Here is a 22,828-nt window from a genome sequence, read left to right on the forward strand (position 1 = left end):
GGGTGTGCGAACATGCCAGGCAGGATTCTAAGAGCTTTACAACATTCACCATCTTTCGCTGAAGGCTCACAATGGCTCTGTGAGGCAGATTTATTGTTATCCCCATCTTACAGGTGAGGCCCAGTGTGGTGAAGAGACTCGTCCAGTGTCAGTTTGGGGAGCTGAAGTGATTTAGTGGCACTGGACTCACTGACGTTTGGAGGTGGGATGTGCCTTCCATGAGGAGGCCGGAACGGTAGGCGGGGTCAGGCCTTGAAAAGCCTCCGCATCTTGGCTGAGCAGCGTGGCTCTTGTCCTGCCGGGCAGGAACGCGTGGCCTGCTTCTTGCTTTCCGAGATCACTTGGGCAGCAGATTGAAGCCGAATCGGAGGCAGCAAGACCAGGAGGCCAGGTAGGAGGACATTTGAATGGTCCAGGTGAGACAGAATGGTCCAGGATGAGCTCATGACCAAGTCGGCAACGTTGGCGATGGAGAAGACTTCAGCACCAGGAGACAAAATGGACAGGAGTTTCTGGCCACCCAAAGGAGAAAACAATACGCTATGCAGAGTCACACAGGCCTGAACGGGGGGCCTCGTCATGTCGCTTACCAGGCTTGGCAAACTGCCCCTTCAGTTTGTAAAACGGAGATGGAAAATGTGAAATGGAGATGAACATGTGGGCGCTGAACCCCCTGGATTCTAACTACTCTAGACCATGCTTTTCCTTCTGACCGTGAGCGCCTTGAGGGCAGGCGCCCAGCCCAGGTATTCTTTGTACTGCCAGCCCCTAGCGCCGTGCCTGGAACACAGCGAGTGCATTTGAGGCATTCACTCAAAAAAATGTGAAGCAGCATCTGTCTCGGTTTGTGTGACCCTAGAAGCAGATCCTGAGACTAGGATTCATTTGGGAGGTGACCCCAGAAGATGCCAGTAGGGGACGGGGAGAGCTAGACAGGTACACTGTGGCAACACACCTGCACCTCACTGGAGAACGTGGGCAGTGTAGGGTGAATGTCAGTCAACCCAACGGAAGCAGGAGGAGGCTGGGCCTTTCCCCACCGACGCCTGGCCTGTTGGTGGAGGGCTGCCTCTGTGGACATTGATTCTCCTGCATTCCCAGCTTGCCCAGAGCCCAGGTACGCGTGCTTCACGGTGAAAGTAAAGTCCTCAGGCAGCAGGATGCCAATCTGGGCATGCAGACGTGAACGCCCAGGGCAACAGAGGAGCACCAGCAGCGCCTCTGCAGTAATCAGCACTCCAGATTCAAGTACTGGTTTACAGTAGAGTAACACATTAACCACATTAGCCATGCCAGGAGAATACAGTCAACTCCAGGACGTGACATGACGGTGCTTCTTCCACAAACTAATGGCTTTTTAAGGAAAAAAAAAAAAAAAAAAAAAAGGAAGGAGGGTGTTACAGATTGAAAGAGACTTAGGCGATGTATCAACCAAATGCAATATGTAAACTTTGGGTCCTCACTTGCACAGAAGCACTGTAAAAAGACATGTTTTATATAACCAGAACAAATCGAACATGGACTGAGCAGTAGATGATATGAAGAAATTACTGTTCATTTCGTTGAGTGTGATGATGCTACTGGCAATGTTATTTTTTTAAAGCCCTTATCTATTTGAGATTTTACAAAAAAAAAAAAGATGCAGCAATGGTGGCAAAATGTTAACAGCTATTAAATCTAGGTGATGAGTGTGTGGGAATTCATTATGCTCTTCTGCCTGCCTTTCTGCCTGTTTGAAACTTGATTAGAGAAGAGACAGAGGAGGAAGGGAGGAGGGAACCCCAGGCCGCCTGGGTTCGAATCCTGGTTCTGCTGCTTTCTAGCTGAGTAAATTTGAACATGTCATTGAAACTTCATCTGCAAATTAGACCAGTAGCAGTGTATAATCCATCAGATTGGGGGAAGGGTTAAGTCACTATCACTAAAATGCTTAGAACAGTGCTCAGTAAGTATCAGCTATTACTTGTCCATCAAGAGCAAATTCCAGCCCTAACCAGTTTGGCTCAGTGGATAGAGCGTCGGCCTGCGGACTGAAGGGTCCCGGACTGAAGGGTCCCAGGTTCGATTCCGGTCAAGGGCATGTACCTTGGTTGCGGGCACATCCCCAGTGGGAGGTGTGCAGGAGGCAGCTGATCGATGTTTCTCTCTCATTAATGTTTCTAACTCCCTATCCCTCTCCCTTCCTCTCTGTAAAAAAAATCAATAAAAAATATATATATATATATATATATATATATATATATATATATATTTTTTTTTTTTTAAAAAGAGCAAATTCCAGTGTGTGACATGCAGGGGATGCTGGCCTCTGGACCGGTCACATCCGGCTGGGCCCGTGTGGTTCTGCAGGAACAGGGTAGCTCTCCCCAAAGCATGAGGCTGGGAGAGGAGGGGAAGCAGCGCTCAGGCAATGGCCATGCCAGGAGAAGGGAGGGCTAGCACTGGACAGACAGCGCATGTGACGGGCAGGTGTGACTTCCTAGTGCCCTTCAGGACCAGGGAGGAGGTAGCATCCAACTCAGGAAATGTGGAGGGAGAGTGAGGCAAGGCCTCGAGTTACAGAGCATCCCTGGGACCACAGGTCGGGAACAGGATGCCCCCGGTGTGCCTGCCGTTAAGGAGGCCCTGACGATGGGGGTGTCCATCGAGAGGCTCACGTGCATCTAATGACTCTCCTCCTGGAAGAGGGGTGGTGTGCACATTTCAGAGGGCTGTTTCTAAGGGCCGAAGCTCTCTCTTTCTGCCTCACTCAAGCCTCTGAAACCCAAGGAAGCATTAATGCCCCACCTTGGAAAAGAGGCTTGTGTTTTAGTTCCTCTCTGGCGCCCTAATCCACTTCAATTAGAGAGTTTGGAGAAGCAATTTTTTTCCTAGCCTCCCTTAAAGGTAGGAGTTGCTTTGTGACTCATGTATGGCCCATGGGTTGCAGACAGGAGTCTGCCAGGAGCCTGTGGGAAAGCTTGTTCTCTTCTCATTGCCTTGAACCTGGCTGTGGTTTTCGGAGCTGCAGCAGCCATTTCGTAACCAGGAGGCAAAGGCTAAGAGCATTTCAAGGTGTCAATCCAATTAACAGAGGCACCTGTCTACTTCCAGAGATCCTGATATACAAGAAAAATAAACCTACTTTTTTGTTTTTTTTTAATATATTTTATTGATTTTTTTTACAGAGAGGAAGGGAGAGGGATAGAGAGTTAGAAACATCCATGAGAGAGAAACATGGATCAGCTACCTCCTGCACCACCCCCTACTGGGGATGTGCCTGCAACCAAGGTACATGCCCTTGACCGGATGTGCCCGCAACCAAGGTACATGCCCTTGACCGGAATCGAACCTGGGACCCTTCAATCCACAGGCCGACGCTCTATCCACTGAGCCAAACTGGTCAGGGCAATAAACCTATTTTTTAAACACCTCTTTTCTCCGTGTTGATAGTCAAGTTGTCTGTTTCTTACCGTTGAAAGAACTCCTAAGAGGGCATCTCATTAGCTGCAATAATTCTCAAAGCCATAAAGAAAATATAAAGAGAGATCACTACAAATTAGACATTATTTTTATATTCTTCTCGGTACCTGTATCTTTAAAATGCCCTTCAGTAAGCATGTATTTACATGGCGATCAGGAGGGAAAATGGAAATGGAAACCATTCGAAAACAAACTAAACATGCAAAAACCAAGGCATAGAAGCAGCTTGATCCACTGTCAGGAGGCAGACCCGGATGTGACCTTCGATGCCCAATTTCCTTATCTATAAAGCGGAGATACTTCCTAAGTATTTCCTCCCTGTGGATCTTGCTAGAATGAAATAAGGTAGTATTTATAAATGTACCTGGTGCTAAATAAAGATGCATTGTTGTGCTTCTTATTAAAATAGGAAGTCAGATATAAGTGGCTGGGATTAGTGCTTGCAAGGAGGAAAGATTAGGGGGTGGGAGCCTGCACCACCAGCCTCAGGCCACACCCCATACTTCCAGTGCCTGTTGTACCCCATCTTGGTCTCTGCTGACCCTGTGCAGGGGGCAGCCCAGCCCACTTCATTTGCCTCCGAGAAGGAAAATTCCCACACCAGCTCCATCCACCTCTCTCCCTACGTACTAATCTCTGGGATCAGATCCTGTCCTGGTCACTTTATCACCTTCATGAGGCCTGTGTATCCTTGAGGTTATTGTGCAGAATTCCCCGCGTAGCGCCCTTCCCCCTGCTATCCATGCAGCATTTCAATGGCCCGCTCCAGCTCACCGTGTCTCTCTTCTCTCCTCTTTGTTCTGCCTCTCAAGGGGCTAATTACTATTCACAGACATGTTCTGTACGGTTATATCTTCAATGTTAAAAAAAACGTGAATGGCAAGCGAGGTCTCCAGTCTGAAGTTTCTCCTTTGAAGTCTTTTAACAAGTCACCAGGGACAGAAGGCACAGAAGCGATGTCTGGAATACTGAGTCAGGGCCTGCAAGCTGCTGCTGCTGCTGCAGGGGAAGGGGTGCCACCCCCCCCCCCCCCGTCCCAGACGACCCTGGAGGAGGCCCCTCTGCTTTCCTCCCGTGCTTGTCTGGAGGCCTCTACAAGAGGGATGGAGCCTGCGGACAACCTCACCTACAGAGAGGTCATGGCCTCCCAGATGCTCATAGCTCCAGGGACACACAGCCGCACGCCCCACACTCACCCTCCCAACCTAAGCACTTCCCCACCCCTCAGACGTGACACATATTCTGCTCCAAACCCTCACATACAGGTCTGTGCTCACACTCAGCCCACCAAACACAGATACGCCACGGCAATCGCTGTTTACCGCGTGCCTGCCGAGTAGGAAGAGGTTCCGCACTTTGCTCTCAATCCATGACACTAATTCTGTATCAGGCAGGGTCCTTGTGCCCAAGGTCACACTGCGAGATGCTAGCCCAGGCCAGCCTCTCTCTGAAGTCCAAGCTCTTTCTACCTCCCCACACCTGGAACAGGCTGGGGGTGTCCACCCCACGCAGCTCCCCCAGGAGCACGTGTCCCATCCCCAGGCAGCCTCACAACCCCCCTCCGCTAAAGCAGCCCTGGCTTGCCACTCCCCAACTCTCCTATTTCCATCAACTTCTCTGCATCCAATGTTTGACATTCTCCGCTGTTTTCTGACCTTAAGACAAGAATTAAAATTTCAATCAGCAAATTACAATGTTCACTGAGTTCATGACTTTGGTAAATGTCACCAGTGGAGTTCAACCCCCCCCACCCCACCCCCTCCAGTCCCTACCCCACATTAATGAAGCCTGTGTCACTTGCGGCAGGGGGCGGGGGGGGGGGGTGCGCGCAGAAGGACTGGGATGGGGCTTCCCGTTAGCTCAAAGCCCAGCAGCTTGTGGACACAGCAGATGGGCACAGGGCCGGAGCCCGCTCCCTCCCTCCCTCCCAGGCACAGTCTCAAGGGGTGGGGTGTGGAGAGGCCCACACTCTGGCCTCCAGGAGGGCAGGCTCTTACCGTCTGACTCTGCTAAAGCTGTCTCATTTGTAGCCTAAATAATTCACTCCCCGACCTCTCAAAGAGCATTAGAAGAAAAACAAAACCCGACCCAGACCTCCTGCTCAGGTTGCCGCTGCACGGAAGGCAGGCCAGGAGGCTGGGAAGAAGATCTCGGCTGCAGAGATGAGAGATGGCCCGCCTTCAAAGGTTCATTGGGGCCGGCAACCTTCCAAAAACAGCTGGGGGCCTGGTTCTGCAGAGCACTCAAGCTAAGAATAGTTTTTACATTTTAAAAAGTTCTTTTTAAAGAACAAAACAAATGAAATAAACAAACACCAAAGGAAAAGATACCAAAGAGACTTTTCGTGGCCTGAGAAGCCTAAAATAGTCATCACCTGGTCCTTTCCAGAAAGTTTGCTAGCCCTAATCCACTCCCCAGCCTGGAAGGTGATGAACTTTGACCTACCCCTTGACCACCTCGCCCAGTGACAGAGCTTTCAGTCGTCAGAGTTTTGATATTCACAGTCTAGTGAGAAGCTGGTGTCCTTGTTCATCCCGTTACCCAAAACAAAGCAAAGTAAAATCACGAAGAGAAACCCTGGAGCGGGATGAACAGTCTCAGTTCTACTGCCCAGGGGGAGAGGGAGGGAGGGAGAGAAGCAGAAAGGGACTGAGACTCAAGCCCAACCCATCGTCTGCGGGTCAGAATTCAGCACTGTCCACCCCTCTCCAGCCTTGACACCCCTTCCCTCCAGACCCCCCGCCCCCCACTCTGCATCCCAGCCATCCCAGCTGAGCCCAGCAGTCACTGAGGCTGGAATTCTCTTACTGATGAGCTACCCAAGTCGCCTGGGTCTCAGTCCCTGAAGCCTGAGTGTCTACCTGGGAACCCTGGACAGAGGTTCCGCCCAGCCCAGCGGGACCTTTGAATGGGCTGACCAGCCTGGACCCCACCCAGACCCTCTCTTAGCGTCCGAGAGGTACAGCCTAAGGATTCTGGAAGAGATGGGTCAGAGTGGGTAACAGGGCTGCCAGCTCAGTGTCCCAGCTGTAACGGCTCCGTGACGCTGGGCTGTCATGGGGCCCGAGGGCAGAGTGGAGATCCAGTGGCCCCACATCCAGCTGTGTCGGCATTCTGGGTCACTTCAGGTAGGAGCGCAGTGACCTGGGTAAAATCCCTGCTGTAGGATCTCCCGAGAAAAATGCTGCTGCTGTCCAGCCAGTCCTTTGAAGGTTCCTCTTCCAGAGATAAAAACAACATGAAGCAACATGGGCCCTAGCCAGCTTGGCTCAGTAGATAGAGCGTCAACCTGTGGACTGAATGGTCCCGGGTTCGATTCCAGGCAAGGGCACATGCTAGGGTTGCAGGCTCGATCCCCAGTAGGGGATGTGCAGGAGGCAGCCGATCAATGATTCTCTTTCATCATTGATGTCTCTCTCTCTCTTTCTCTCTGAAAAAAAAAAAAAAAAGCAACATGGAAGGCCGGGTGGGAATCCCACATCCAGGCCAAGTGAAAAGGTCAGTAGTCAGAGAGTTGGAGGCCCAAGCTGTGAGACCTTGGGCAAGTGACTTCACCTCTCTGGGACTGTTTCCTCACCTGTTCAAACAAGCAAACATTCGAGGTGCTTGGATGGCGATGGTTTGAAAGTCCTGTCCATCCCTTGCCCAACAACAAACAGCCCAAACCGGGCCACACGTCTGCAGAAGCTTCACTGGAAAGTTTGGCTTCATCTCTGCGTCCCCTCCGCAAGTCAAGCCAGTCCCAGGCAAAGGCTACGCAGCCAGTCTGCAGAAGGACACGTGTCTTCCTTCAACATGTTAGCAGTCCTGGGGATTTGGACTCACCAGAGGGAGAGAAGTGGCAGGTGGTCAATGTGACCTCTTGTCTTTGTGCCCTGTGACCAGGGGGTGGCTGGAGAGCTGAGGGAGTCTCATCCCCACACCCCCAACATGCCCACAGCCTATGGCCCAGAAGCTACAGTCTGGTACCACATGCGTATGATCAAAAGTGTCTTTCGTCAATTCTCCGACCTGACTGGACATGGACTTGCTCACGAGTCTGATAACATTTTCATTACCCCCTTGAGGGCAGGTATTGTGACCTTCTGCTGTGTCCCCCAAGGGAGCCCAGCACACCACTAGGTACATGGCTGGAGGTCAGTCCATATCTGCTGAGCAGCTTAACTGAAACGCCCCTGGAAAAGGGGATGCTGCTGCCTTTGACCCGGGGCGTGTGTCCAGGTAACGGCACCTCCAAATTTGCTGGCTGATAACTGGATACCATGCTTCAGTCCACGGCTCAGTCAAGCTGTTCTGCCGAGGCCATGGCCCCAACAACTATCGTGTCACCTAGAGAGCAAGTGAGGGGAGACGGTTAGAGACGGGAACGAACACTCCCAGGATATGCACGTCAAGCAGGTCATTGCTGCCACCCCGCCCCCCTAATGAAGCCCAGAAAGCATGGCGGGGTGGCCCAGGCAAACAGACATCAGGCACGTCTCACCACAGCGGGCTTCAGATGAGTTACCGAAATTGCAAGCACAGTGATCTGCAGCCTACAAACCCAAACTTATGAAATAGTGATGGCTGGGCCTGGTGGCTCAGTTGGTTGGAGCATTGTCCCATACACCACGAAAGGTTGAGAGTTCAATTCCCAGTCAGGGCACAGACCCTGCTTGTGGGTCCCATCCCCAGCGAAGATGTGGATGGGAGGCAACCGATCCATGTTTCTTTCTCACATCGATGTTTTTTGTTCTCTCTCTCTCTCTCTCTCTCTCTCTCTCTCTCTCTCTCTCTCTCTCTTCCTTCTTCCCTCTCTAAAATCAATGAAAAAAACATATCCTTGGGTGAGGATTAAAAAAATACATAGTGACAAATGTTACCAGCGCTGTGGGTAGCGTCTCCCCCTCCTCCGGTCTTAAATATTCTCAGGATGGCTGTCTCCTTGCCTGCCTGCAGATAGGAAGCTCTTCTTTATATGGAGAGCTGTCGCTCCCTCTGTTCCGTGCTCTGAAAATGTTGCTCATTCAGAACCCTGAAGGCAGCCTTCCCTTCTGTGTGTGTGTGTGTGTGTGTGTGTGTGTGTGTGTGTGTGTGTGTGTTTGCTTGCTGTGTGTGGGAGTGACCGGGGAAGGCAGAGGCAGAGTTCTGGCTTCCCCCCCGCCCCCGGTACCATCATTTGTACAAACGGTGATGACAGAGCTACCGACTGGTTAACCGTGACCCTCATGGACTTGCTCACGAGTCTGATAACATTTTCATTACCCCTTGTTCTGTGGGGCATGCAGCAAAGCATGAATTCTCCTGGGTCACAGCCCGGCAAGGCAATTCAGCTAGAGGAAGGCAGGTGTGAGCCACGGGGAGCAGGGAATCCTGGGAGTGTGGGACGGGGTCTGTGGCAGGGGTGGCCGGGCAGAGTGGCTACAGCAACGTCCCCTCTGAATTACCTAGATAATTGCCTCAACTCTCTGCTTTGTTCCTGCGGACCTGCCGTTCTCCAGGAGGCAAACTCGCTCCAGGCAGAGGAGGCAACCAAGGCATATGACGCATCAGGAAGTTTGCTCAGAAGGACAGGGCATTTCAAATCCAGAGGCCCTGGCTCCAGACCCCGGGGTCAAGACAGACCTGGGGGACTGTCTGGGGCTGTGCCACATGGTTTGCAGGTCCCTCCTTAGGACACCGACATCTCCCAAGGCTCCTGCGCCCCCTTTTCCGTCCCAGGGGGAAGGGGAGCCGGAGGGGGATGAAGCATCCATGGGTGGGTACCTTGGTGGTTTTGACCTTGTGTCCACGGCTGCAGCTCCACCCGGACAGGTCCGGCAGCACCTTGCACTCCTCCCCCGGCAGGCAGGGCTCCATCTGGCACCACCACCTCTGCAGGACGATGGAGGCTGTGGGAGCAGAGCAATGGGGGCGGCGCTAAGCTCTCTGGGAGTACAGTGTGCGGCGGCGAGGAGGGTCTGTGTGGGATGAAGTGCCCACCTGCACACACCCCTGGCCTGAGCCCTGCATTTCCCTGTCTTTTCCCCACTCGGGCTGCCCAGAAAGGCCCGGGCGCACAACCGCCTCAACCTCAACCCACTGAGCCCTGCATCTCACCAAAGACAGTGTGGGGAGAAGGCAGGGGACGTGTGTGGAAGGCAACCCTCAAGCTGAGCCACCAGGTCATGAGCAGAGAGGCTCAGTCCCAACATCTCCTTGGTGTATGTGAGCAAGTGTGTGAGCCGTTCCGAGGGGTCCACAGAGCAGGCGTGCACAAGCAGGTGGGCATGTTTAGAGTGCTGCCACGTGAGCGTGAGAAAATGAGCATGGGAGGGGCTGTGGGAAAGGGAGTAGGCCAGGAGTGAAGGAACGCACGGACGAGGGACTCCCACGTGCCCATGTGAGAGGGGGCAGAGGTCCAGGTGGAGGAGGCCTGGGAAGGAGGCCACGAATGTAGGAGTGAGTGCGAGGTGATGAGTCTAATGGGAAGTGAGAGGATCCGTGTGAGGCGGCGCGTCTGTGTGTGTGCCAGGCAGTGGGCGCCAGGCAGTGGGTGCCAGGCAGCGGGTGCCAGCCGGAGGGAGGTTTCTCATCTATGAAACGGGATGGTCACGTCTGCCCGCCCCCAGAGGTTGCCCCATCATCTGAGAGCTGACACGGAAACCCTGAGATGGGTAGGAAACTGTATCCCCAGCAGATGGCCAGGCCGAAAAGACAGACCTTCTTATCTCTCCCATCAGGCCCTCCCGCCAGTCCGGCCTCCCACTCACCGTCCACGCAGGAGGGCTTTGCCCGCGTGGTGCCAGCCACCTGGCCGGAGGAGCAGGAGCACTTGACGGTCTGGGAGCGCTCCTCGATGCGGTTCCGGTTGCAGCAGCGGTGAGAAGCCGTCACCTCGCAGGTGCCCTGCTTCACGGGGACTGGAGGGACCAGCAGAGGGTCAGGGGGCCAGCTCAGGCCTGTGACCCTGCTACTCCCCAACCCCCACCTGGGCACTCCTCCACCCCCTCCTCCCAGGTCAGGGGAGGAGGAAATGGAGGAAACCTTCCTGCTGCCTCCGTGTTCCTGTCCTTCCTGCTTCCCTAGTGAAGCCACCCTCATCACACTCATGGCTTTGGGCCGAAGATGAAGCCCCACGCCAACCCACACCTCCCAGCTTCCTCCAGGAGGGCAAGGGCCCCAGGGCTTACAATGCGTGGGAAGGATCATCCGCTTACACAGGCTTTACCATCCCAGAAAGAAAACCACAGAATTAGGCCAGGAGGCTAGACTTAAGCCCCCACCGGGGGGCTCTCTCCCTGCAGAACACCTTCTGGCCTGAAGGGGAAGGTGAGCAATGGCTCTGCCCATGTTTTCGGGGCCAGGGCAGCAGAGGGGACAGCGTTTTCTGGGTGAAGAGCAGAGGAGGAGCCAGAACCCCTAGAATCTGTGGGCTTGACTCAGATAGGAAGCTCTTCTTTATAGGGAGAGCTGTCGCTGCCCCCAGAGGAGATCTGCCTGCTGTCGAACGGGTGGGGTGGTGTCCAGCTCTCTAGTATCCTGGGAAACCTCTCCCCAGGTCCCACCACCTCCCCCAAACCTGTGGGAGCTGGAGGCTGCAAGGAAGCCGAGGCCAGGAGGGTCCACAGCCAGACCAGGCAAAGTGCCAGCAGCCAGCCGCCAGTGCTCCAGTTCCGCGCGGCCCTCTGACGCATCCTGCCGAGAGAAGTGCACACCTTGCTCCGACGCCAGGCACAAGCAGCCTCAGCCCCAGCCCCAGCGCCCCTCTAACTTGTGCATAGGAGGTGGGTAGGGTGCACACCTTGTCCCCAGGCATCTCCCAGCCTGGCACAAACTCACGGTAAAAAGTAGTGAGTGCTTTCCTAGCTGAAAAGGGAGCAGGAAGGGAGATGGTCCTGCTGGAACACTTTGTGGAGGTGACATTTAGGAGGGGCCTTGGAGGGTGAACCAGACATGGTCCCAGGGAGGGCTGTGACCTGGGAGGAACAATAATGCTGACTCCCAGTTCTGGAGCACATGACCCAGGCACTTCCCAAACAGGGTCTTGAATCCTCCACAGCTGTCCTACAACGTAGAATTATTTGTACCTATTTTACAGATGAGCAAGAAGCTGTGGAGATACACACTAAACAGTCATCAATCAAGGACTGGCTAAATGTATTGGGGGGCATGGTACAAATGCCGTCCCATCCAGGCAGCTGTGAAAAAGAATGGGTAAACACTTTATGTGCCAGGCATGCAAAGACCTCTGACGATAATCCACTATTAGGGGGCGGGGGCGGGGGCGGGGGCGGGGGAGCAAAGTGCAGGACGGTGTGTATAAAATGTGTGAAAGGGAGGGAGTATAGGTATTGTTCAAATATGCATAAGCTAACTCTGAAAACGTTCAAAAAAACCCTGATGACATTGGTTGTCACCAAGAAGGGGAACTGGTTGGCTAGGAGATAGAAAGGTAGAGAGAGACTTGTTTTTGTCCCTGTCACGCTTTAACATTTTGGGTTCTGAACCTAGCAATTCAATTCAAACAAATTTAAATTTGAAAAGGAAGAAATGGAATGGAGGCTAAGAGAAGTCAAATGACTTGCCCAAGGCCAGGCAGCGTGTGGGTGGCACACCCGGGGAGCCCAGAAGCCTGTCCCATTCCCACTGCACCCCCTTGCTTCTGCTCCCCTACCCTTCCCTTCTCCTCCTCCATCCTCAATGGCTCGGGCCTCCCAAATCCATCCGAGAAGATGGGCTAGAAATGGAGAGAACCCCAGGGAAGCAGAGGCACAGAGCAGCTGGGGCATCGCTGGGCTCCCGCAGCTGCCAGCACAGTGCTGGGAACAACAGAGGCCAAACCCAATGCCAGGACCTGGCTGCTCCCTTGGTAGGGTGCTGGGTCTCCCTACACCCCCATTCTCCCCATCTTCAATGACCTCCTAACTCACCTTTACTGGGAGCTTCCAGCTTCTGTCTGTTCATCCACTGGCCTCAGGCTCACTCTACCTAGACAAGTAGGAAAGATTCCTCGGGGGCTGCAAGGGACAGAGGGAGCGACCGATTGGCCCTTCCGAGGGTGAAAGGGGGTGGGCTGAGCACTGAAGCAGAGCCCAAGATGCCAGTCTCTCCTGTGCCCTGGGAATTTGCAGGGGTCCCTGCCGCCTGTGGGAACATGTAGGGTGCTGAGCCTCAGAAGAGGAGCTGAGGGAGTTTCTCTGTCCAGGAGGAAAGCAGGGCTGATGGTAGGAGGCGTCTAAGAACCAGTGCTGTCACCTGTCTGGCCTTGGGAGGGAGCTGAAGGGCAGGGCAGGGCAGGGCAGGGCAGGGCAGGGAGAATCCATCAGGATGCTGCTCAAAGGGGCACCTGGGACAGACCCCAAGGTCCTGAATCCTCTTTGCATCCACCTCTTATCCCCCTCACACCTGCTTCCTGGACTCACCCGGAGATGGCTAAACTCTGACTCCCTCACCCCCATTCCCACTCCAGAGGGCCAGCCAGGGGTCCTCCAGCTCTCTGAGCCTCAGAGGCCCCCGCCCCAACAGCCTCTCCATTTCTTCCTAAGACCTCTCCTCCCTCAGCCTCCACAGGAACGTGGACGGAGGCAGGCAGGAGGAAGCCGCCCAGCAAGAACCCAGACCTCTGTGTCCTGGGTCCCTGGAGTGAGAGCCCAGAGAAGACCTGGGGGCAGAGGGCGAGGGGGTGCTGAGACCCTGGGGGAACGGGTGCTCTGTGGGCAGAGGGTGCCCCAACTTCTAGGGGGACCTCTCCTCTGAGCAGGCATCTCCTCTCCTGGCCCCATCAAGAACCTTCCCTTTCATCATTACAAATGCAGCTTCCTCTTCTCCCAGGGCGTCCGCATCCCATTTCTCTCTGAGCTGCCACACTCTCCAACCCAGCTGTCCTCTCTCTCCCATGAACCCCCAGACCCAAAAGACGTGGGGGGCATTTAGGCTGGGTTTTCTAGCATTCTGTTCTCTCCTTCAGGGAGAGCTGGAGAAAGAAGCTTCTGGGATTTGCTCTCGGGCTCCCACACTCCTGCCTCAGTTTCCCATCCCGTTTCCCCCACCCCGATCCAGGCTATGGTGAGGCAGAGTTAGCAGCCAGCGTACCAGCATGGGGTTGAGGATGGGAACCACAGACCTTTAACCTTCCCCTCCCCCCCTTCCCTCCCGGTCCCCGCGCCCACTCAGTCCTCCAAATTCTGAGCCCCATCCCTGGGACCTACCTACCTGTCCCACGGCGGTGCCAGCGGCCAGCTCGGGTGCTGTCTCGTCCGGAGCCCTGTGACCCTCACCAAGTTGCTGCGTCCCCAAAGCGGCCGGGCTCCGACCCAACTCGCACCACCGCCATGTCGGCCCCTCTCTGCGCACTGGGGGAGCTCCGCCCGCCCGGCCCGCTGGGAAGAGCACAGCCAGGGTCCGTCCGAGGCTCCGGCCCGCAGGCCCGGGAGCGTGCAGTCACCGCGCCGCGTCCTCCGCGCCGGGGGCCGCCCCCGTCCGCCAGCCCCGCGCGGGCGCCGCCGCCTCCTCCGGGGCAGCTCGGATCGCCGCGCACAGCGCCGGGTCCGGCGGGCGGTAGGCTCAGCCTGGCGCAGCGGCCCCTGGCGGCCCTGACAGGACGCGGGACGAGAGGACCCCCGATTTCAGTGGTTGGATAAGGGTGCACATCCCGCTGCAGGCTGGGGTCCCTCAGAGAGGTTCCTCCAAATTCTCCAGGTAGTGCGGCTTCCCGGGGTGGGGGCGCTGAGTGTGAGGAGTGATTGCGCAGACCCTCAGGGCGTTTGAGCCTTGAAGATTCTATAACTGCATTGTCTAATACTGCGGCCACTAACTGTTATGTAGTTTTAAAATGTAAATAGAAATCAGCCCAGCTGATGTAGCTCAGTGGTTGAGCCTCCACGTATGAACCAGTTGGATTCCTGGTCAGAGCACCTGCCCAGGTTGTGGGCTCAGTCTCCAGTAGGGGGTGTGCAGGAGGCAGCCAACCTATGCTTTTCATCACTGATGTTTCTGTCTCTCCCTTCCTCTCTGAAGTCAATAAAACTATATTTAAATATAAGTAGAAGTCCAATAAAATTTAAAAATTGGGATTCTCATTTGCACTCACCACATTTCGAGTGCTCAGTAGCCACATGTAGCTAGGGACTCCTGTATGGGGCACAAAAGATAGAGAACATTCTCGCCACTGCACAAAATGAGGGATGTGAACACCAACTTGGGAAACAAACTCTTGAGACCCAGTTTCTTCGTCATAAAAATTGCGACATAATTGCAATTTTTTAATCTTTGCAGGGTAAGATTTTGGACGTGCACCAAGTATTAGACAAATGGGAGAGGGTGGTAGTTTGTGATTTTTGTCTCTCAGGAGGAGGGACAACCCTCTTAGGTTAGGAGGGCTTTGGGGTCAGGGAAATGGAGAGGGGAAAGGCAAGAGGAAAAAGCTCAATTCTGAGCTCTGAGCCACTGCATGTAGCCTGGATAAAGGGGCCTTAAGGATGCTCAGCCCCCTCCCTAGCTGAGGCCTGACACTGAGTCTCATTTCTTAGCAGAAGAGAATATCTCACAAGCCTGCTTCTTCACAACCCCCCCCCCCCGCCCCCCGCTCCTCCTTTTCCTTCTCAATCTCTGCTGCCTCGGGGAGGAGCAGAGGTGATGTCCTTCTCACCAGGTTCTGGGTCAGTCTGAGGAGGAGGAGGTTGATAATGCCAAGAACAGGAAGTGAGAGATTCAGGGAGTAGAGAGCCTGAGGATTTGGCTTTGGTCAGCAGGCTGTTCTGGAGCCCAGGAGCGCTGTTGACATCCCTACTGACCATCTGGTGCTGGAACTAGGGCTCCCTGGGCCCTGGCTCTGTGGCCCGCTTGCAGCCACACCCCGCTGGATGCTGCAAAGCACAGGGATTGGGGCGCTGGGTGACACAGAGAAGTGGGAAGCAAACTGTCCCAGAAACACTGAATAATAAAAATAGCCAGGCTGTTATATTTTTTTCTTCAGTCTTGGGCTTGCTGCTTATGCCATTGATCTGAGCACTGGATCCAGTCCTCCTCAAACAGGAAGGAAACGCCCATAGCAGCAGCAGGTTCTTTACCCACGTAGAGGCCTTTGCCACTCTATGAGCCTCTGGACTGATTTTTCCTCTTCTTCTTGTGACTTCCTTTCCTTTGGCTCTCTCTGGCCTGAGTGCAGGCATAATTACAGAAAGTCTGAAAACCTGAAGGACCATTATGAGATTTCTATTTGAAAGCTACTCTTCTGGGGGCACAGTTTAGCCCCTGAACAGAGAGGATTATGGTCAGGAAGCACACTACCCACAAAGCCTAGAGGTGGAGTCCCAACCGTGAACTGGGTGCTAGTGGCCCCTGAGAACTACCCCTGACTTGCATTAGGGCCACAAGGGCCTTGTCTCCATTTGGACCACGGGTGGGTGGGGGGGGGGGCGGGGTAGGTGTCCCTGGAGGCCTAGTGATTAAGTCCCGGATACCACTGGCCCCATTCCCAGGCAGGAAGCTTAGCCTGGCCTCTGTCTCCCCCTGATGGCAAATACAGAACTTGTTCAACATCCCGGGACTGCTCTCAGCCTCTGCCTTAAGAGGAGGAACCCCCCTCTTCTCAATAACCGTTCACCTCCCTCTTAATCTTTCCTCGCCGATCCCCACAAATCAGCATAGTTCTTCAGATAGAATCGTTTGGGCGTCCAGGGGCTTCGGGACCAGCCCGAAGACATTGGCTGTGTTGACCTCTTAGGGCAAGTCATGTAAAATGACAGGAGCGTCATCAGTAAAATTAAAAAATAAAATAAAACCCATTTGAAGGGTTGGTGTGTGGTATAAATGGCCTAGAGTATGGGAAGTACTTTGCAGAGGGCATACTAAGTAGTGGGTCCTCAATATGGTAATTACTGTCATCATCCCTGCTGTGGTCAGGGGTCCTGAGAAAGACAGTGGAGTAGGAGTGGCAGCTGCGCGCCCAGATCCAGGTGGTCTTCACGGAGCCCGGGAACTTGCAGCGCCTCCGTGCAGGATGGTCGGCTCCAGCCTGCGTGGTCACCACCCCCGCATCACACCCAGCACCAGCTCGCTCGCCCTCACGCCAGCAGCCCCAATCGGAGGCGTTGTTACACCAAGTGCTTCACACCCCGTGGTCCCCGGAGCGGCTGGCTGCGCTCCGAGTTCATCAGCCCCGCCCGTCACCCTCCGGGCAGGCCGGCCCGGGGCGCCGAGCGCTAGGAGACACCTCCCTCCCGTCACAATGGGGAGGTTCTAGCCCATGTCGGCTCCAGAGCGCGGCTGAAACAGGGCTGCCTTCTCTCAGTCCCCTCCTCACAACAGCGGACCGGTCCTTCCCCAAAGAACCGGAGGCGGGGCGAAGGCGGATCGGGGAGGGCAGCGGCTAGGAGCGGTGAGGCGGTTCCGGGAGCGAGCGCCGCCCCCCGCGAGCCCCATGGGGCGGGGCCACGGCCGAGGGCGGGGCCGGGCGGCAGCATGCTAAACCGGGTGCGCTCAGCCGTGGCGCACCTGGTGAGCTCGGGGGGCGCCCCGCCCCCAGGCCCCAAGTCTCCGGACCAGCCCGAAGCGACCTCGCTGCTGCCCGCCGCCCCTCCAGAAGCGCCCAGGAGTCCCCCGGCGAAGGCTGGGAGCGGGAGCGGGAGCGGGAGCGGGAGCGGGAGCGCGGCGCCCGCAAAGACAGCGGAGGCTCGAGCGAGCTTCTCCCGACCGACCTTTCTGCAGCTGAGCCCGGGGGGGCTGCGTCGCGCCGACGACCACGCCGGCCGGGCTGTGCAAAGTCCCCCGGACACCGGCCGTCGCCTGCCCTGGAGCACGGGCTACGCCGAGTGAGCGTCCCTGGGGGCACCCTAATTAGGATGGGAGTCCCACCCCCACCCCCTCCTCACCTCGGCATCCCGGGAGCTGGGGTGCGTCGCCCCCACCCCCCGCCACGTTCGGTGCCAGCAGCCCCCTTTCCCCAGATCCCTTGCTCTCCCCTGGGCTGCGGGCCGCACCTCTCCCAGCCCTTCCTCCAGCCGGTGCAGCCTTCCTCGGGACCTCCCGGGTCGTTGGCTACCCTCACCGCGCAGCCTCCGGCGCCTGGTTCTCTCCTGGAGCCCGGAGGTGGAGGACCCCACGAAGGATGAACTGGCCGGTTCTCAGTCCGGCCCGGGTGTTAATGGCTAAGGGAGGAAAGGTTTCAAGTAGCGGAAGCCTCTTTTAATAGAGGAGATGGCGGCTGCGAAGACCCGCTCCTGGACTTCCCGACCCCCGCGCCCCAGTTCCCTGTGCCTCTTCTCGTTCCCCTCCCCCTCCACACCCAGAAATAGCCCGCGACACCTGGCGGCGGTGGCTTCCCCTGGGGCAGGGGCGGGGCCGCGCGGGGAAGCGGAGAGTCCCCTTTGAACGCCCCTCCGCGGGTGCACCGCGCTGGCCTGGCGAGGAGGTGGCCCCGGGTGGGAGCGGCCCGCTGGCTCCCGGCTATGTGTCTATTTCATCCCTGTGCTGGGCGAGCGGAGCACTGAGGGCGCTGGGGGTGCTGCTGATCTCGCCCGGGGGTGGCAGGGGGACCCGTGGCCGCCCCGCCAGCTCGTTACCTTCCTATTTTGGAAGAGTTGATGGTTAGGGGACTCCTGCGCAGGCCAGGTGGACTTCCACCCCTGCCCTATTTCAATTCCTCTTTCCGGATCTGGGTTGGAGCACTTCCTCCTTGCCAGAGCAGCCGAAACTTTCACTGGTGGTTTTAGGATAAGGGTGGGTGTGCCCATGAGGGTGGGGTGCTGTGGACCAGGCACTAGAAGAATTGATTGGGTTTCAGGTGGGAAGTAGGGTCTTGACAGGCAGGGAAGTAAAACCTCATGCTCCCAACAGGCGTTTCCCCACCCCACCCCCACCCCGCCCCAGCACCCTTAGGGATACCCGCTTAGCCAGGGATGGGGACCTGAGGCAGACAGGTGCTGCTGCTGGCCTTTCTGTGAGGTGGTGGGGCCTGACACCCAGACAGAACTCCCTGTGCCTCGCCCTGCCTCCCTTCTCCTCCTCACTCTGGCCTGGATCCCAGGTGGCCTTGACCTTTCTCTGTTTGGCCAGCAGGCCAGCGAGTGTGTGTATGTCTAAGGTGGGGGTTATTCCAGGACCTGGTCTGGTGTCCAACCTGATGTGGTCACTCTGGCCTGGCAGGGTCATCAACGCTGGCAAGAGCCGGCACAATGAGGACCAGGCTTGCTGTGAAGTGGTGTATGTGGAAGGTCGGAGGAGTGTCTCAGGGGCACCCAGGGAGCCTAGCCCAGGCCAGGTAAGCCCCCAACGCCCTTCCCAGCCTCCAGAGACAGGGTGGCACCTCTGCCCAGAGATTCTACGCATCTGGTTTTAAATCTGAAACATGCCAAGATCTACCTCCTCCCTCCCTAGCTTTCTGTCTTCTGGCTCAGAATCTTTATCTGGCATAGATTCTACCACGTCAGTATGAATGTAGTTTTCCACTTAAAATGTAGACGCACGTGCATTTATGGATGATTCGATTAGTCACCAATGCTTATTTTTGCATTGGTGATTAATTAACACATCCATAAATACGTGAGCATCCTCTGAGTTTGGCTTTTTTGATGCTTGACTTTCTGATACAATCTAGGCCCTTGGTAAATGGGTGAGTAAATCTAATTTTCCTTTATTACCAAGCTCCGACCTCCTCTCTAATGTGTGCGTGGATGCCCAGGGGCTTGCTCTTCTCCCTGCATAAAACACACTCACGCATCACTCATCTCTACTTTTCCTCCACCAGGGACTCTGCTTCTACTACTGGGGTCTGTTTGATGGGCATGCAGGGGGCGGAGCTGCTGAAATGGCCTCCAGGCTCCTGCATCGCCACATTCGGGAGCAGCTGAAGGACCTCGTGGAGATACTGCAGGACCCCTCGCCACCTCCCCTCTGCCTCCCATCCACCCCGGGGACCCCGGGTTCCTCGGATCCCTCTCACTTGGTTGGTCCTCAGTCCTGCTGGCCTTCACAGAAGGAAGTGACCCATGAGAGCTTGGTAGTGGGGGCCATTGAGAATGCCTTCCAGCTCATGGTGAGTGGGTGGCCAGGGCCAAGGGCCTGCTAGGCAGATAGATACTCTGGTCAATTCTGTGTGGGAGTCAGGTGGCCTGAGGGAGGTGACCCTGAGAACCTACAATACCTTTGAAAGCCTGATCCTTGGGTCAGAGGGGAAGGAGAAGGGGGCATTACACCCATGTCTTCCCTTCTGTCCTCCAGGGCAGCTTGGCTGGGCTGGTTTACTTTGGATGGAGGGGCGTGGCTGTAAGCCTGGAAGCTCTTCTTCATCCACCCCCTTTGACTCTTCCTCACATGACAGGATGAGCAGATGGCCCAGGAGCAGCATGGCCACCAAGTGGAGGGGGGCTGCTGTGCTCTGGTTGTGGTCTACTTGCTAGGCAAGGTGTACGTGGCCAATGCAGGTGACAGCAGGTATGGGGGCCACACTCTTTGGGGTGGGGGAACAGAAGAGAGTGAGGTGGTGGGTGTTTAAAAATCAAAGACTGGAGGAGGTCAGGAGGGATCTCAGACAGAAGGAGGGGCCTGAAAGAGCAATGTGGGGAGGAAAGATAGGGGTGTGGATGCTAGATCCTAAGGGTCCCTATGGGGAAGGCCTGGTCTTTCTGGAATTCTCCACAAGGGGGCCGAAGAGAGCCAAGCCCCAACCTTTCCTTTCTCTGGGCAGAGCCATCATTGTCCGGAATGGTGAAGTCATTCCAATGTCTCAGGAATTCACCCCGGAATCTGAGCGCCAGCGTCTTCAGCTGCTGGTAAGTATGAACTGAGCTCCTGACTCCCATTCTTTGTTGAGTCTTGTGCCTGTTTGTACCCTGCATCCTGAGGACTCCCCCTCCCCCACCACACAGACAGCCCCTTACAGAGGAGTACAGAGCTGAGCTGGTGGCTGGTGGAGGACGTAGCAGGAAGGAGCGTGGGCTGCTCCGTGCTCCCACGGTGGCCCCAGCTGAGGAAGGAAGTGGAGGCAGAGGTGGGGAGGGAACAGCAAAGGCCCTGAGAGGCAGTGTGGTTTAGAGCAGTCTGGCCTTGGAGCTGGGATTGAGTCCTGGTTCCAGAGCTTTGCTAATTGAGTGACTTTGGGCAATCCCCTTGACTTGTATCTGTAGTTCCTGCCTTAAAGGTTGCAGTAAGTGAGTTAATACCTGTTCATATTAGACAGTGTGTGGCTCTAGTAAACTCCACTTACGGGTCTGCCATAATTACGCTCATTTAGACACCAGGCCGTGCTGTAAGCCTAATGCTCTCTGCTCTTTCTGGCCACTCCCGTCCCCAGGGCTTCCTGAAACCAGAGCTGCTAGGTGGTGAATTCACCCACCTCGAGTTCCCCCGCAGAGTTCAGCCCAAGGAGCTGGGCCAGAGGATGCTGTACCGGGACCAGAACATGACCGGCTGGTAACACTTCCCTCAGAGCTGGGCCAGTTCCCATGGCAACGCAACCAGTCCCTGGCCAACAGCAAGATGGAAGCTGGAGGCTGGGCCAGGCTGGGAGCGGGGGGGGGGGGGGGGGATGTGGCCCTTCTTAGGGGTTTGTGTGAGGAGCTTGGCTCCTAGGGGAGAGGGGCTTTGATACCTGGGTGATGCCTCCTCTACTCCCCCCTCCCCAGGGCCTACAAAAAGATCGAGCTGGAGGATCTCAGGTTTCCTCTGGTCTGTGGGGAGGGCAAAAAGGTAAACTCCACGGTAGAGGTGGGAGAGGGCCGGAGAACCCACCAGGAGTTGTCTAGGGCGGTGGACGTTCTCCCTGAGGGCAGGGGTGGGAGGGGCCTGGTTTCAGAGTCTGGGAGACGGGTGTTGGCAGCACTCCTCCCTCCTTTTATTTAGGCTCGCGTGATGGCCACCATTGGGGTGACCCGGGGCTTAGGAGACCACAACCTCAAGGTCTGCAGTTCCAGCCTGCCCATCAAGCCCTTCCTCTCCTGCTTCCCAGAGGTGAGTCGTATAGGCGCCTCCTTAACCTTCCCTCTTCTGGGCTCGGGCTGGCTTTCCGCCCCGGTTCCCTTTACCCGCAAGCTCCCTCTCCCCGTCTTTCCGCACCAGGTACAAGTGTATGACCTGACACAGTATGAGCACTGTCCCGACGACGTGCTCGTGCTGGGGACGGACGGTCTGTGGGATGTCACCAGTGACGGTGAGGTAGCTGCCACGGTGGACAGGGTGCTGTCGACCTATGAGCCCAATGACCCCAGCAGGTAGGGGTTGCATGGGCAGCGAGGGGTGACAATGGGGAAGGAAGGGGCAAAGGGAAGCAATGAGGGCCTGTGTATCTGTCTTCCCGTGGACATGCTGGTACATGACTGTGCACGTGTGCTCCTGGCAGGTACACAGCTCTGGCCCAAGCTCTGGTCCTAGGGGCCCGGGGCACCCCCAGGGACCGTGGCTGGCGTCTCCCCAACAACAAGCTGGGTTCCGGGGATGACATCTCTGTCTTCATCATCCCCTTGGGAGGGCCAGGCAGTTACTCCTGAGGGGTTCAGCCCCTGACCCTCCCACCACCATCCCAGCCTCTCCATGCTTAAGCCGCTCCCAACCCAAATTCTGAACTTGTCCCTCCCCCTGACCTTCTTTAGTGGCAATTTAACTGAAGAAGGGGTGTCCGTTAGATCCAAAATTACAGCTACTGGCAAATAAACCAGATGGACAAAAATGTGTCTTTATTTCTTTGAGTAGAAATCGGAAGGTAACAGAAAGTTCCTTGGGGTGGGAGAAAGTATACCAGAACAGTCCTGGTGTACAAGCATTTCATATTTGCCCACTTATTCCTACCCCTACTGACACGAAAATGTAGTGTTCCCAATTTCTGTCTTCCGCCCTTTGCTCTTCCCACTCCATGCACTCTCATCCCTGCTGTGGCCTCATCCACCTGCTGGTGTCATCCAAGTCAGTATTTCCAGCCCAGACCTCTCCTGAGCTTTAGACCCCCATGTCCCCATCGTCTAGGGAAGCATCCCTCAGGCACTGCAACTCAACATGCCTCAGACTGAACTCACCACTTTCTTGACAAACATGTGCCTTCTGGCTGGTCATCTCAGCTGCTCAAGTTGGAAATTGGACTTGGAATTGGTCACCCTGGCTTCCGTCTCTTCCTCATCAAGCTAACCACTATTTTTTATTATACATTTTAAAAACATTTCATATTTCTCCACTTATTTCTACCCCTGATGTCACTACCTTAGTTCTTTACTGCATTAGCTTCCTAACTCGTCTCCTATCCCTGTCTCCAGGCCACTCCTCTGCTTTCCCTAATATACGCGGGACATAACAGACAGAGTGTCCTTTCTGCGGAGTGAATCTGAGTTGGCTGTTCCCTTGAGAGAACATTTCCGTGGCTCCTTCCTGCCATTTAGAAGAACACTCAGTTCTTGAGGGTGGTGGCATACAAGGACCTTCA

The 22,828-nt window shown here is 55.6% G+C and overlaps 2 protein-coding genes across 10 annotated transcripts; one reads left to right on the top strand and one right to left on the bottom strand.

Moving 5' to 3' along the window:
* Positions 1-3,163: 3,163 nt before the first annotated feature.
* TAFA3 (TAFA chemokine like family member 3) lies at positions 3,164-13,936 on the bottom strand. 9 transcript variants are annotated; one of them, XR_013959420.1, is made up of 7 exons: positions 13,636-13,936; positions 12,354-12,440; positions 11,003-11,118; positions 10,194-10,343; positions 9,208-9,332; positions 6,835-7,791; positions 3,164-3,259 (listed from the first exon to the last, which is right to left on the bottom strand). XR_013959420.1 is itself a non-coding variant. In XM_080648003.1 (6 exons), the coding sequence occupies exons 3-6, from the start codon at positions 11,115-11,117 to the stop codon at positions 7,780-7,782; spliced, it is 402 nt and encodes a 133-aa protein (XP_080504129.1). In that variant the 5' UTR covers position 11,118; positions 12,354-12,440; positions 13,636-13,936; the 3' UTR covers positions 5,726-7,779. The 9 variants fall into 9 exon arrangements, 4 of the variants coding, with proteins under 4 accessions (XP_080504129.1, XP_080504130.1, XP_080504131.1 ...); XR_013959421.1 differs by having other exon boundaries at positions 3,164-3,378; positions 6,746-7,791; XR_013959422.1 differs by having other exon boundaries at positions 3,164-3,378; positions 6,746-7,791; positions 12,354-12,407; positions 13,632-13,894.
* A 2,926-nt stretch (positions 13,937-16,862) lies between these two features.
* On the top strand, positions 16,863-22,080 carry PPM1J (protein phosphatase, Mg2+/Mn2+ dependent 1J). The gene is made up of 10 exons (XM_080647607.1): positions 16,863-17,234; positions 18,568-18,682; positions 19,169-19,456; positions 19,742-19,854; positions 20,108-20,192; positions 20,714-20,832; positions 21,045-21,108; positions 21,262-21,369; positions 21,478-21,629; positions 21,758-22,080. Exons 1-10 carry the CDS (start codon positions 16,885-16,887, stop codon positions 21,903-21,905), a joined length of 1,542 nt encoding a protein of 513 aa, XP_080503733.1. The 5' UTR covers positions 16,863-16,884; the 3' UTR covers positions 21,906-22,080.
* Positions 22,081-22,828: the final 748 nt, after the last annotated feature.

The sequence above is a fragment of the Plecotus auritus genome (genome assembly GCF_963455305.1).
Source record: "Plecotus auritus genome assembly, chromosome: 12".
NCBI lineage: Eukaryota > Metazoa > Chordata > Mammalia > Chiroptera > Vespertilionidae > Plecotus > Plecotus auritus.

Excerpts from the sequence above, each read along its gene's own strand:
- TAFA3 (XM_080648003.1), bottom strand. The coding sequence starts at position 11,117 with ATGCGTCAGAGGGCCGCGCGGAACTGGAGCACTGGCGGCTGGCTGCTG. Across the intron at positions 10,344-11,002 it reads GCAGCCTCCAGCTCCCACAG|TCCCCGTGAAGCAGGGCACC; the intron begins GTTTGGGGGAGG and ends TGGTCCCTCCAG. Across the intron at positions 9,333-10,193 it reads AAAGCCCTCCTGCGTGGACG|CCTCCATCGTCCTGCAGAGG; the intron begins GTGAGTGGGAGG and ends CTGCTCCCACAG.
- PPM1J (XM_080647607.1), top strand. The coding sequence starts at position 16,885 with ATGCTAAACCGGGTGCGCTCAGCCGTGGCGCACCTGGTGAGCTCGGGG. Across the intron at positions 17,235-18,567 it reads TGGAGCACGGGCTACGCCGA|GGTCATCAACGCTGGCAAGA; the intron begins GTGAGCGTCCCT and ends CTGGCCTGGCAG. Across the intron at positions 21,370-21,477 it reads TCCTCTCCTGCTTCCCAGAG|GTACAAGTGTATGACCTGAC; the intron begins GTGAGTCGTATA and ends TTTCCGCACCAG.